Source organism: Mobula birostris, chromosome 13, assembly GCF_030028105.1.
Source record: "Mobula birostris isolate sMobBir1 chromosome 13, sMobBir1.hap1, whole genome shotgun sequence".
Taxonomy (NCBI): Eukaryota; Metazoa; Chordata; class Chondrichthyes; order Myliobatiformes; family Myliobatidae; genus Mobula; species Mobula birostris.
Window position 1 is genome coordinate 16,716,821 of NC_092382.1, and position 14,710 is coordinate 16,731,530.

At 45.8% G+C, this 14,710-nt stretch overlaps 1 protein-coding gene across 1 annotated transcript in view; it reads left to right on the forward strand.

Moving 5' to 3' along the window:
• Window positions 1–5,702: 5,702 nt before the first annotated feature.
• The window catches only part of LOC140207825 (NACHT, LRR and PYD domains-containing protein 3-like), a 55,626-nt gene continuing 46,618 nt past the window's right edge, over window positions 5,703–14,710 (forward strand). The window contains exons 1-3 of the mRNA XM_072276386.1: window positions 5,703–5,800; window positions 9,174–9,276; window positions 10,852–10,948. Coding sequence (XP_072132487.1) covers window positions 5,703–5,800; window positions 9,174–9,276; window positions 10,852–10,948 — 298 coding nt within the window. The remainder of the gene's footprint in view (window positions 5,801–9,173; window positions 9,277–10,851; window positions 10,949–14,710) is intronic.

Here is a 14,710-nt window from a genome sequence, read left to right on the forward strand (position 1 = left end):
GAATGGTAGTGTACGTATGGAGCAAAAAAAGATAGAGGAGTTCTTAAGTGGATTTTTGCTTCTGTGTTCACTCAGGAAGAGAATCTATAGAAGTGAGGCAAAGGAGAAGTGAGGCCATGGATGTTATACAGAGTATGGATGAGTAAGTGTTTGGCATATTGGGCAAATTCGAGTGTATATATCCCCAGCGACTAAGAAGTTCAGCCATCGGACCCCAATGGATGCGAATGCAGAAATTACAGGGACGTAGCTGATATGTTTATGTTATGCTCAAGGACAGGGGAAGTACCAGAAGATTGGAGGATAGCTAATTTTGATCTGCTGTTTAAAAAAGGCTCCAAAATTAACCAGGAAATTATAGGCCAGTGTGCCTGACATCAGTTGTGGGAAGCCATTGGAAGGACGGGATATTGGAGTATTTAAATAAACAGGACTGATTAGGGATATCCAACATGACTTCATGTGTTCTAGACAATCTTACTGAGTTTTTTGAAGAAGGCACGAGGAATGTTACCAGGAAAGTTGATGAAGGAAAGGCACTGGATATTTTCTAAATGGGCATTTGACAAGGTCCTGCATAGGGTGTTGATTAATAAATTTTATTCTCTTGGTGTTGAGGGTGAGGTAGTAAATGGGAGTAGACGTTGGCATGGAGGAGGAAGGCAAATAGTGGTAGCAGATGGTTGCCGCTCTGACTGGAGACCTGTGACTGGTGGAATTCCGCAGGGATCGGTGCTGACATCCGTTGTTTGTCATCTATATCAATGACCTCGATGATAATTGGATTAACCGGATCAGCAAATTTGTGGGTGACACCAAGGTTTAGGGTGTATTTGACAGCGATTGAAGACTATCAGGGTTTGCAGCGGGATCTGTATCAGGAGGGAAATGTCAGATGGAATTGGATGCAGACCTGTCAGCTGTTGCGCTTCGGTAGGATCAACCAGGATAGGACTACACAGTGAGCAGTAGGGCACTGAGGAGTGCAGTAGAATAAAGGCGTCCGGGAATACAGGTCCACAATCCATTGAAAGTGGCGGCACAACTAAATAAGGTAGTGAAGAAATCTTTGGCACATTGGCCTGCATAAATTAAAGTATTCAGTACAGGAGATTGCATGATTTAAGAGGGTTATGAGGCCTAATTTGGAGTATTGTGTGCAGTTTAATAACCTACCCACAGAAATGGCCTAACGGCCAGGGTCTAACGGCCGCTCCCTGTTCTCAGGAATGTGCCGGGACAGGCTGCTGCTTGCTCACAGACCCTGAGCACTGAGTCTCACAGAACAACAAACCGCACCTTCCAAATCAGTCAATCATCTGCCCGCTTCCCCTTTCCATTCCAGTCCTGATGAAGGGACTCGGTCCGTAATGTCGACTGTTTACACCCATCCATAGAGCTGCCTGACCTGCTGAGTTCCTCCAGTGTTGTGTCTGTTACCATGGTTACGAGAGATCCGTGTGGGGCGGTGGCCGGGGTTATTTGTAAGAAACGATACACAGTATCCACACTATCAGAGTATTCTTCGGGAATTAAGGTGAAATAATTCAGCTTCTGATATTTATTTCCGATCTTTATGTCCAAACGCCGAGTTGTCTGTGCATTGGATCAGCGATCAAGGAGATTTTTGTTTTTTTGAAATCGCTTCTGGCTGTGGTGCCTTTTGTGTTCCAACTGTTTCCTGCTTGCATGATTTACATTTTCCACAGGTTAGGTAAAGATTAAGATCAGCTCTAAAACAATGGCCTCCTGTTTCAAAGCAAGGGTGTGAGAGCTGTACAGCGGACACACATTCCGTTTTCAGAGTTTCTTATTTCAGACGAATACATCTATTGTTCCTGTGTCGATTGTGAGCTATTTGAACTCTTCTCGTTTATCGCCAGTGGATGCTAAGTCTTTGATTCTGTCGAAGGCCGAGATTATTGATAAACAGCGGGTTTGAAGTATTACAGGGATGGACATGGGGAATGCATGATGAAATTTTGGATCAGTTCAGCAATGATGTCAGTATCTGCATCAGCAGTTTTGAGGGGCCCGTGTGGTCCGGTTATGCATGTTGGTCCGCTGACCAGAAAAAACTCTGACAATTTAATTAATGTAAGCTGGTATAATGATTGCATTGGAGGGAGATAGGACTTTATTTATGTATTTGAACTGAAAACAAACATTAATTACTTACGCAAACATATCAAAGTTGCTGGTGTACGCAGCAGGCCAGGCAGCATCTTTAGTCCAGCTTTGTGGGTTATTTATGTGCCCCAGCTGCGTTAGGGGCTCGGATTTATGACTAACTCGGGGTGCTGGACAGCACGGTATCGGACCGAGAGACACGCTCCCCGTTCCCTGTCAATCCCGGTGCAGACTCCCTGGGGTTCTCGCGCACCAGCTCAGCTCACCGCCCCGCCCACTGCCCGACACGCGCGCTCTCGCGGAGCTCATTACTCTCGCGCTCCCGGGCTCACGATGAGACCATTTGGGAAACCTTGCGCGCCCGTCATCTGTTGTCAGGTGATGTGCGAGTTATTTAGCACCCATTGGAGTCCGAAAATGTCAATTTATGCCTCATCTCAGACTGACCTGTCTGTGCAGCTTAAGCACTCTGATCCAGGTCCATTATCGCTCATCCAGGAAGTCAGACTGTGGTTACCCGGCACCGCACTGAACACCATCCGGTTACGGGATCAGATGTAAGTGGTGTCTCCTATATCAGGGTATAGGTTTTATCGGTTTCCCTGCTGGAGAAAGGGTTAAAGTAACTTTGCTCATTCCATAGTGAGAGTGAATTGGGGCGTTACGGGCGGAAACCCTTCGGCAGGACTGGAGAATAAAAGGTGGGGGTGGGGGAGGGAGAGAGAAACACAAGGTGATCGGTGAAACCTGAAGCGGGAGGGGATGAACTTTCCCGAACTGGCGGCCTCGCCTCACTTCCTTGACAGAATCTGCCGGGGTCGGTCCGAGATGTGAGACCTTCACACCGAACCGTCTGAGATGAGCCGCCACTCAGCCCCTGTTGTTCTGGTCCTGTTAGCAGGATGACGTGAAACATATTTCTATATTGTTACTGACAGAGAATTGTATAATTTCTGTTCTGTGTGTTATCTGAATGCACCTGCCTGTGATGCTGCTGCAAGTCAGTGTTTCTCTGTACCTGTACCTTCCCGTACTTATGCACTTGGCAATAAATTCAACAGGACCTGAGAAATCTCAGTGAGATTTGATTGGTGAAGATCATCTTGGCAGCTCGATAGGTTGAATGTAAAGAGACAGTACACCGTTAAATGCAAAACCCTGAACAGTGTTGATGATCAGAGGGATTTCAGACTCCAAGTTCATCGCTCCCTGAAAGAGATTGCACGGATTGATCAGGTGGTTAAGAAGGGAAATGGCGTGGTTGTCTTCATTAGTTGAAGCACTGAGTTCAAAAGTCGGGAAGTTGTGTTGCAGCTTTATAAAACTAGTTAGACCACATCTGGAGTAATTCATACAGTTCTGGTTGGCCCATTCTAGGGAGCATGAGGGGTCTTTGGAGAGGGTGCAGAAGAGGTTTACCAGGATATTGCCTGGATTAGATCGCATGAGCTGTAACGAGAGTTTGGACAAACTTGTGTTGTTTTCTCTGGACCCACGCAGGCTGGGGTGAGACTTGATAGACGTTTATAAGTTTATGACAGACATCGATAGAGTAGATAGACAATATATTTTCCCCAGGGTTGAAATGTCAAAGATAAGAGGCCATGTATTTGGGTTGATGGGGGGGGGGGGGGTTGGCGGCGTGGTAGGTTAAAGGAGTTGTGAGGGGCGTTACTTTTTCCCGCGGAGTCTGGTGGGTCACTGGAATTTGCTCCCTGGGGATCCCGCCGCTCTGATTGCGCAATAATCACTCTGCGCATGCTCACAGCCCCCGGATGGTCGGTGTTCTTTTTTTCCCGCTCGTTGTTGAAGCGGATCGTCTGCGGGATCCGGAGAGGGAGAGGGAGAGGGTCCTCCGGGGGAGAGATCAGTTTCCCATCGGTCAGTGCTGAGACCAGTGTCGAGTCGGGTGGTCTGATGTTAGGCAGTGAGTCTCCTTAACTTCCCCGAGCTGTCGGCCATTTATTCATTAATTTTCCAACTATCTGGCCTCCTCAATGATGTATACATTTCACTTAACTCTCCCTGTGGAAGATTCCAATCAGTAACCCAGGCGGTCAACTTCCACACAATTAAAATGGTGTATCAGCCTCGGATTGAGGGCGCCTATTTAAAAGAGACGCAGAGAAATTTCTTTAGCCAGAGTGTAGTGAATTTGTGGAATTAGCAGAGGCAGCTGCGGAGGCCAGGTTGGGGGTATTTAAGACCAAGACTAGATGGGAAATTGAGAAGAGAGGTGAGGGGTGGGGATGGGGAAAGAGCTGGGGAGTGAGAAGTGGATGCAGGTGAGAGGCGAGTTGGGGAAGTGGAGGTAGTGTCAGGGGTGGGATTAGAGTGGGTGGGGGGAAACATGGGGCTGCAGTCGTTGGAAATTAATTCCATAGAGGATTAATAAAGATGTTAGAGAGTACAAAGAAGATTCACCAGACTGATCCCTGGAGTCATCATATGAAGAAAGATCAAATGTGATAACCCTTTCATTGAGAGAATCGAGGACTGAGAGGTGAACACATTGAAATGCACAACATCATTACCGGTTGAACCAGGGATCCCAGTCTCTAAAAAAGGGGTGGACTGTCCGGGACTGAGATGAGGTGAAATGTCTCCACTCCGAGGGTGGTGAATGTTTTTAAATCCCCGCCTCAGAGGCCGGTGAAGACTCAGTGATCGTCCCCACATAAAACAGAGGCCGGCAGATGTGTGGAGACCGAAGGGATCGAGGAAATGAGAGTCGGGCAGAAACATGTGGCTGAGATGGGAGAGCAGCCGCCATCTTGTTGATGGTTAGAGGGGCTGAATGGCCATAGATAGAAACCAGCAGAAAGATCGAATAGACCTGAGAGGTAATCTCAATACACAGAGGTAGTAAGTACCTGGAATGTGCTGTTCAGTGTTTACATCGTTGGTTATCTACCTCGAGTTCAGTATTCTCACCGTGTTTGGAAATTCCCACTCGCTGTCGCCTATCTGTGAGCAGCTGGATATTAAAGAAACGCTCAAGATGCTGGAGAACTAAAATCAAATCAGAAATAGTTTGAAGTCATTCCGACACAGGGTGTTGGAGGTGAAGCATTAACTTTGTTCCTCTCCACAGATATTCTTTATGTGTTGAGTGCTTCTTGTATTTGCAGTTATTTTAGAACATCTCGTTGGAATGATTTAACTCTCCTGGGAAATGGACTTGTGTAGAACGCACGATGTAATGCATTCTCTTACAGCACAGTAACAGGGCTTTGAGCCCATCTAGTCGGTGCCATTTTCTGCCTGGCACCATCTACGTGCACCCAGGCTATAGATGTCAATACCTCCCTCGTTCATCTGCCCATACAAACTTCTCTTAAACGCTGCAATTGAGCCAGCATCCACATTTGCACCATCCTCTGAGTGAAGTAGTTGCTCCTCAGATTCCCTTTAAATATTTGAGGAGGGAGGAGAAGATGGCGGCGCGACGCAGCGTGCGCGGCCTCTCCGGTGAATGATATCTGTACTTGTTAAGTAGGGTACTGTGCACAATTCTGATTTTATGGAGACAGACGTAAGAGCACGGAGGAACATCAGGAGAAACTTCTGAAATGCCCGCTTCGCTGTCGCTGCTGCTGTCTGGTCCGGAATCTCCGGAGGAGAACGCCTCTGAGTCATCGGCTTTGCTTGTTTCTGCGGCCGGGACCAGGTGGCCTCGTCCTCCTTCCTGGACACATCCTGCCCGGTTCGGGCGGGGTTGTGACACCTTCACACCGAACCGCTCGAGATGAGCCGCCGCTCAGCACCTGGGTTCTGGTCCCAGGACAGCAATGAAGAGATGATGCCAGGACTAAACCCATCCATTGATTTGTACCTGGGGAACTTTACCCGGTCCGGTTTCGGATCTAAGTTTCACCTGGATCGATGCCTGTGGTCGATAATTGTTTTACATATTTCCAGCAGACTGGAAGCAGCCGTTCGGCCTGTTGTATTCTTGCAGACAGAGAAGGTTAAACGGAGTATTTGCACATTCAGGACACTACTACACTTGTATGATTAGTTTAATATTTCCCCGTTCAGACAGGATAGTGAGATCCAAATTTCTCACGTTCTCTCAGGGGACTGGGAAGTTTATTTCCATTTTCTTTTCATGGCTATGACTTGCCGAAATGCAGCCAATGTTTCCCGATATATGACCCTATTAATGCAAGAATTAACTCTTTTTTTTCCATGTATCTGGGTTTCTCGGAAGTGTGTATGCTCCTTCCAGAATTTCCAAAGGAGCAACCCAGGTTGTCTAATATTTCCACATGATTAAAATCATTTTTTTTTACATGTACCGAATTACAGTGAAAATCTTGTCTTCAGAGCTGCAAGGAGTGGTGCAATTTTTTATCGATCTGTGTTCACCACCTCTCAGCGTAGAGACAGTGGCTTCGGGAGCAAATATAACAGAATGACAGTGGGAGGAAAAGATGCTGTGAGCATTCACTGCATGGGATGTATTACACCAGGGTCAGAATGAACTCAGAGCTAACAAACCAGTTGGGGTGGGGTAGCATTTGCACAGTTTGAGGTGTTGCTGACATTTTGCAATCAGTTACTATCTGTGCATTAAAATAACGAGAAAAGAAAGAAAACTACAGTTGCAGGAAATTTAAAGTAAGAAGGAGAAAATACTGGAAACGCTCAGCAGGTTGGCAGCATCTTGAACAGTCCCACTTGTGTTACTAGGTCTTCCACCATTTCTCCTTTCACAGATGTAGTCTGATGTACTCAGTTCCCAGCATTTTCTACTTTATAATTTTACATTTTGTTCCTGCTACAATGCGGGAAACTTCGCAGCAAACTGTGCTGAGCAAGATCCCACACAGCAAGAAGATAGTGAACAAATGTGCTCGGTTTAGCTGCTGGAGACAAGCTGAAGTGTATCCGCATCCTCTCACAATCTATAGACCGGGGAACCAGCCTGAGCCCTGGCCAAGGCAGAGGGTCATTAGGTTCCAGTTCTGCCTTAGCTTGTGAATTTGAAAATGGTAAGCGCACCACGGCAAATTACCGGCATCTACTCCCTCACACATTCAATGCATGTCCTCTGGCTTTAGATATTTCTAAGCAGCAAAAAGGTACTCCCTGTCTACTCTGTCTCTGCCTCTCATAATTTTATAAACCTCTACCAGATTTCCCCTCAGTCCCCACTGCTTCATGGAGAACAACCCAAAATTTCAACTAAAAACTGGATAATATTTGAATCCATTCTGACGAATGGTTAGGAAACTGATTTTTTAACTTTGTTCCTCACTCCACGTCAGTTCCTTACCTGCTGCGTATTTCTATAATTCTAGTTTCTCTTTATTACATTCACCGTGGAATACTTTAAATCTGCTGGAAATGGACCAGTGTATCAGCGCTTGTTTTCTGATAGTTAGTAGAACAGTAAAGAAACCAGAGTTTTTCCCAGTAAAATTATCCTGGTACCAATTGTCCTGTTCTTCCTGGGAACGTGTTCAGTACAGTTGTTGCTGAGGAATGGTAAGCTTTACGCTTAAGGAGCATTTGATGGCCCTGGGCCTGTGTTCAGTGGAGTTCAGAGGGATGGTGGTTGAAGGGGGTGGTGTGGGCGGGAGTGATGATTTACACCAACTGATTAACAACAAGCCTGCATACAGTGGGAATGGAGAGGATGTCTTAATTAGATAGAGTCTGGGATCTGAGAGTGCAGCCTCAGGATAAAGAAGCATCACTTTATAACTGAGACGAGAATAATTACTTTAGTCAAATGTGGTTGACCTGTGGAATTTGATACCACAGAGGGTAGTGAAGGCTATCGTTGGGTATATTCATGTTCTGGATTGATAATTAGGTCGAGTGTTATAGCAGTGAAGCAAGAATACGGTGTTGGAAAAATAATCTTTCATGATTGATTATGTAGCAGACTAGAATGACCGTATCACCTAATTCTACTCCCATGTATTATAACTTGATTCTTATACTATGAATGAACGATGACTTCTTTGTATCCCATCACAAACAAGAGAAAATCTTCAGATTAGATTATGAGGGCACTCAGTTCTCGTTTATTGTCATTTAGAAATGCATGCATGCATTAGGAAATGATATAATGTTCCTCCTGAGTGATATCACAAAAAAAGGACAAACCAAAGACTAAAGACCAAAGACCACATAATTATAACATATAGTTACAGCAGTGCAAAGCAATACCATAATTTGATAAAGAGCAGACCATGGGAACAGTAAAAAAAGTCTCAAAGTTCCCAGCAACTCCCGATAGTCCCCGATAGCAGGCGGCAGAAAGGAGAAACCCTCTCTGCCATAAGCCACCAGGCACCGACAACTGTCGATGCATGGAAGCAGCCCACCACAGCCAACTTTGAGTCCGTCCAAAAACTTTGAGCTTCCGATCAGCCCTCGACACCGAGCACTGAGCACCATCTCTGCCGAGCGCTTCCACACCATCCCTGGCCGCCGAACAACAAGCAAAGCCGAGAATTCGGGACCTTCCCCTGCGGAGATTCTGGATCCCACAGTAACAATGGCAGCGAAAAAGATATTTCAGAAGTTTCTCTTGATGTTCCTCCGTTCTCTCACGTCTGTCTCCATCAAATCAGGATTGTGCACGGCACCCTACTTGACAGATTACAGATATCATCCACCGGAGTGGCCGCTGCGCGCTGCGTCGCGCTGCCATCTTCTCCTCGTCCAAGATGCTGGAAATCCAAGCAACACACACAAAATGCTGGAGGAACTCAGCAGGCCAGGCAGCATCTATGGAAAAGAGTAGAGTCGACATACAGATGTTGCCTGGTCTGATGAGCTCCTCCAGCAATTTTGTGTGTGTTCCTTTGTATCCCATGTCAGGTTTTGTAAAGTGTGAGGAACAGTTCCAGATATCTTCACTCGGATCATTATATATGCGTTCAATATTTAAATTTCAATGAGTTTAATGCTTTGTTCTCCTCTGTAATAGTAACATGCTTCATTATCTCTCTGGTTAAAGTTAGACCTGGCCTGTGAGATTTATTGGAAGGAAAGTCTATGACTGGAAGAAAACACAAATGAAGACAAGGGAACAGCAACAATCAACCAGCCCGAGGACTGACAGCACCAACCGGAGAGAACCCTTCTGACTCAGAGTTTCCATTGATTCAGTCAGGAGAAAGTTTGGTGAGTCTCATTTATCCAAACGCTGGTCCTGTAGACATTACATTTCCGTACCAAGGAAGGTAGAAAATAGCTGGAGTGGGACTGAATAAACCTAGCGATACCAGTAATGCCTCTGTCAGACCCAGTTGCTATCACTCCAGAGTTGCTAATCGCTCTGTGAAGCCACGCACATTCCCTCATATTCTTTGCTGATTTGAAACTCTTATCAGTTCTGATGTTTCCTTGCATCGCTGTGTTAGGTCACAATTATCTTAAAATGCGTTTCCTCAATGTTAAGAAAGAGATGTTGTTGAATCTACCAATAAACACCACGTTACTACAGGAAGTGAGGGGGGAGGTTACAGTGCATTGACAATGATCATTGTATCCTCCCTGGCCACAGGGGTAGTAACACATGATTGGAGGCTGTCAAATGTTGTTCTGTAATTCAATAAACCGAATAGGTTTAATCCTGGGGATTATAGACCAGTGAGTGTTACATCGGGGGTGGGCCAACCCTTGGAACGGATACTTGGGGACAGCATTTGGAGAAGCATAAACTTATTTCGGGTTGCCATTTTGGCTTTTTGATGGTAAATGGAGAAAATGGAAGGGGAGGTGTCGGAGATAACTTTCCACAATGTGGACCAATCACACACAGAATATCTACCAACATGTGTTTCGACAGAGACTGATCAGGAGTCACCATGGCATTGTGCATCTAAAGTTGTGTTCAACAATACTTTTTTTAAAGATTTTTGAAGATGATTGTCAATTAGGGTGGGGGGAGTGGTTGTTGTACATTGAACTACAGTAAAGCCTTTGGCAAGATGCCTCACGACAGCTTGTTCTGGAAGATAAGGTCACATGCGGTACAGAGAGAGAAAGTTGGATGGATTTAAAAATTGCCTTGAAGGTAGCAAGCCAAGAGTGGTGGTTGAAGGCTTCTCCTCAGAATGGGGGCGGGTAACTAGTGGTTAACCGCAAAGCTACAAGGTGGGACATTTGATGTTCGTTATTTGATAGCAATGATTTGAATGCAAGTGCACAAGGCTTGACCAGTAAGCTCGCGGATGACACAAAATTAGTAGATGGTACTCACGGTGAAGATTATCGTAGCTTATAGGGGATCTAAATGGGCAGAGGAGTGGTAAGTAGATTGTAAACTAACACGAGCAGCAACGGTTTCACGCAGAGTTTGATGATGATGTGGAGGGACCTGCCAGAGGAAGTGGATGAGGCAGCACAATTGTATAATTCCAGAAGCAGTTGGGATGTGCAGATGGTGTGAAGAAGCCGGGGGGGAAATGAGCCGAACAGAGGAAATTAGGACAATCTCTGTGGGCACTGTGGTTAGCATTGTCTCGTTGGGCTGAAGGGTCTGTGTCTGTGTTCTGTTGCTGTGTGACTCTATCAGTGGGATGCGGCAGACATCACTGGACAGACATACAGACATGGTGTGGGAGTTGATGTTCACAGGGAATGTTGTGTCCTTAAGCGAACTGCTGCTCTGATACACAGGATGGTGATACTGTCATATTTGCAAAGTAATCCGACTCTCTCTGACTCACTGTCTGCATGTTGTGTGCAATTCAGGGCATTGCCGGCAGGTGGAGCTGTCCTGCACAGGGACTGAAGTGCAAACAAGACGACGACAATCAACAATCGTCAGTCAGAATCACAATGGCTACAGGTACATTCACTGGGATCTTTATAATTAAACTTCTGTCGCATTTGTGCACGATAGTTGACATGAAGAAACTTACACAGATGCGAACGAGCACGGAAAAGTTTCATCAAACAGGGCCATTGAATCCCCGTTTGGTAAAGAGGCAATAGACAGTAGACAATAGGTGCAGTAGGCCATTCGGCCCTTCGAACCAGCACTGCCATTCACTGTGATCATGGCTGATCTTCCACAATCAGTATCCAGTTCCTGCCTTATCCCCATAACTTTGAGTAATGAATCAATCTAACAGTTCCAGTGCAGGGACCTGACACCAGTAATGGTCGAATGACTCTGCTCACCAGGCAAAGCTTCACCTGAGTGAAAGGAGCCAGAGACCCTGAATCAGGTGGTTGAGAGTCAAACATACAGGAATGTGACAGCGGTGTTCTGGGTTACGTAAAAGTCCAGGTTCAGGGTTTGTTGCACACCAGGGCCTGTTTAGAGGTGACAGACATCTCCAACTTTCATTTACACAATTCAGAGCCAGATGATTGGAGCATTTCAGGGATTTCAGAGATTGTGTGATAACGCAACATTGCAGGTTTTGGAAGGGTAGCTATCAACTCCCGCCTGGTTTTCATGACTGCTGTGCGAAGGAGATGAGGCTGAGGTGTGTTTCTGAAATCTGTTTTCTGTAGCCGAGCGAGAATAGCTGAGAATCAGGATGTAGCTCGTTGTAGATAAATGTGTGGTCTGCTTCGATGTTTTAATACCCCAATGAATATCAGGTCTGTGGACAAATGGTGAATGTGGGTTTCTCAAAAACAAAAAGAGTTTAAGGAGCTTCGATGGCACAGGAAATATAAAACAGCAGGAGACAGACATGAAATCAAAGAAGTCTATCGAGACAATGCAATGTCATTGGTGAGCAGGATTAATGTGATTCAGACGGCGTTTCCAGAGGGGAACTAAAACGGGTAACACACAAAATGATAGGGGATCTCAGCAGGCCAGGCAGCATCTATGGAGGAAAATGATTTTCTCTGAGTCAGAAAATGTTCTCATCCGATTCAATCTTTTGTAATTAAATATTCAATCTGCAATCTCTCCGGTACTCATACATCCTTCCTGTAGTACTGGTATCAGAACAGCACACACTCCCCCAACTGGTCCAGCCAACAGTTTATAGTCTTGTCACAAGATCTGTCCTCGCCTGTATTCTGCACTGCAGCTAATGATGTCAAACATGACAACTGTCGACTCCACACATTGCCTACGTGTAATCTTTGGAGAATTAAAGTTCAAAGTTCACTGTGAATTTATAATCAAAGTACATGGATGTCACCGTAAAATAAAAAGCACTGAGATTCATTTTCTTACGGGCGAAACAGCCAAATGGATATGGAACTGGCAAGGTGGAAGGAATCAGAGGGCTATTAATTTTGGAGACTTGTGACAGTGGTGCGAATGGGTGTTGGGTCCACTGCTTGCTCTTTCAATTAAGGACTTCATAGATAAAATTAATGTTGTTCGTTAGTTTGTAGATGACATCAAAATTGGTAGTATAGTGGGTTTACGTAAACTTACAAGGAGACTGAGACGAACATGGAAAGTGCTCCAAGGAATGGGTTCACTTTGTAAAGTTAAACCAGGGTAGGAGTTGCGTTGTAAATTGTAAGGCCCTGAAAAGTGTTGTAGAATGGTGGGGGGAACCAAGGGTACAGATGCACCATTCCTTGGAACTGTTCATACATGTAGGTAAGGCACAGGATGGATATCATTAACCATATAACAATTACAGCACAGAAACAGGTCATCTCAGCCCTTCTAGTCCATGCCGAACGCTTACTCTCACCTAGTTCCACCGACCTGCACTCAGCCCATAACCCTCCATTCCTTTCCTGTCCATATACCTATTCAATTTTACTTTAAATGACAATTTCGAACCTGCCTCAACCACTTCTGCTGGAAGCTCATTCCACACAGCTACCACTCTCTGAGTAAAGAAGTTCCCCTTCATGTTACCTCTAAACTTTTGCCCCCTAACTCTCAAAGCATGGCCGCTTGTGTGAATATCCCCTACCCTCAATGGAAAAAGCTCATCCATGTCAACTCTATCTAACACCCTCATAATTTTAAATACCTCTATCAAGTACCCCCCCCCCCACCACAACCTTCTACGCTCCAAAGAATAAAGACCTAACTTGTTCAACCTTCCTCTGTAACTTGGGTGCTGAAACCCAGGTAACATTCTAGTAAATCTTCTCTGCACTCTCTCTATTTTGTTGATATCATTCCTATAATTCGGTAACCAGAACTGTACACAATACTCCAAGTTTGGCCTTACCAATGCCTTGTACAATTTTAACATTACTTCCCAGCTCCTATACTCAATGCTCTCATCTATAAAGGCCAGCAAACCAAAAGCTTTCTTCACCACCCTATCCACATTAGATTCCACCTTCAGGGAACTATGCACCATTATTCCCAGATCCCTCTGTTCTACAGCATTCTTCAATGCCCTACCATTTACCATGTATGTCCTATTTTGATTAGTCCTACCAAAATGTATCACCTTACACATATCAGCATTAAACTCCATCTGCCATCTTTCAGCCCACTCTTCTAATTGGCCCAAATCTCTCTGCACGCTTTGAAAACCTACTTCATTATCCACAACACCACCGATCTTAGTATCATCTGCATACTTTCTAATCCAATTTACCACCCCATCATCCAAATCATTAATATATATGACAAGCAACATTGGACCCAGTACAGATCCCTGAGACACATCACTAGTCACCGGCCTCCAATCTGACAAACAGTTATCCACCACTACTCTCTGGCATCTCCCATCCAGCCACTGTTGAATGCATTTCACTACTTCAATATTAATACTTAACGATTGAATCTTCCTAACTAACCTTCCGTGTGGAACCTCGTCAAAGGCCTTACTGCAGTCCATAAGATGGAAAGGGTACAGAAAAGATTCCTCCAAGGGACAGGACAGTGTGCGTCTTAAGGGAACGGTCAGTATGTGACCCAGGGGACTGGACAGTGTGCGTATCAAAGCAATAGTCAGTCTGTGACCTAGGGGACAGGATACAGTATGTCAAAGCGTACGGAGGATATGTGGTCCAGGGGATCTCACTGTGTGTAATCATGCGGCTGATCTGACCGTAAGGACGGGACAGTGTGCGTCTGTAGGTAATGGTCAGTCTGTGACCCAGGGGACGGGACAGTGTGCGTCTGTAGGTAATGGTCAGTCTGTGACCCAGGGGACGGGACAGTGTGCGTCTGTAGGTAATGATCAGTTTGTGACCCAGGGGACGGGACAGTGTGCGTATCTAGGTAATGGTCAGTCTGTGACCTGGGGACGGGGCAGTGTGCATATCTAGGTAATGGTCAGTCTGTGACCCAGGGGACAGGGCAGTGTGCATATCTAGGTAATGGTCAGTCTGTGACCCAGGGGACGGGACAGTGTGCGTATCCAGGTAATGGTCAGTCTGTGACCCAGTGGACGGGACAGTATGCGTATCCAGGTAATGGTCAGTCTGTGAACCAGGGGACGGGACAGTGTGCGTATCTAGGTAATGGTCAGTCTGTGACCCAGGGGATGGGACAGTGTGCGTATCCAGGTAATGGTCAGTCTGTGACCCAGGGGACGGGACAGTGTGCGTATCTAGGTAATGGTCAGTCTGTGACCCAGGGGACGGGGCAGTGTGCGTATCTAGGTAATGGTCAGTCTGTGATCCAGGGAAGTGGACGGTGTGTGACCCAAGA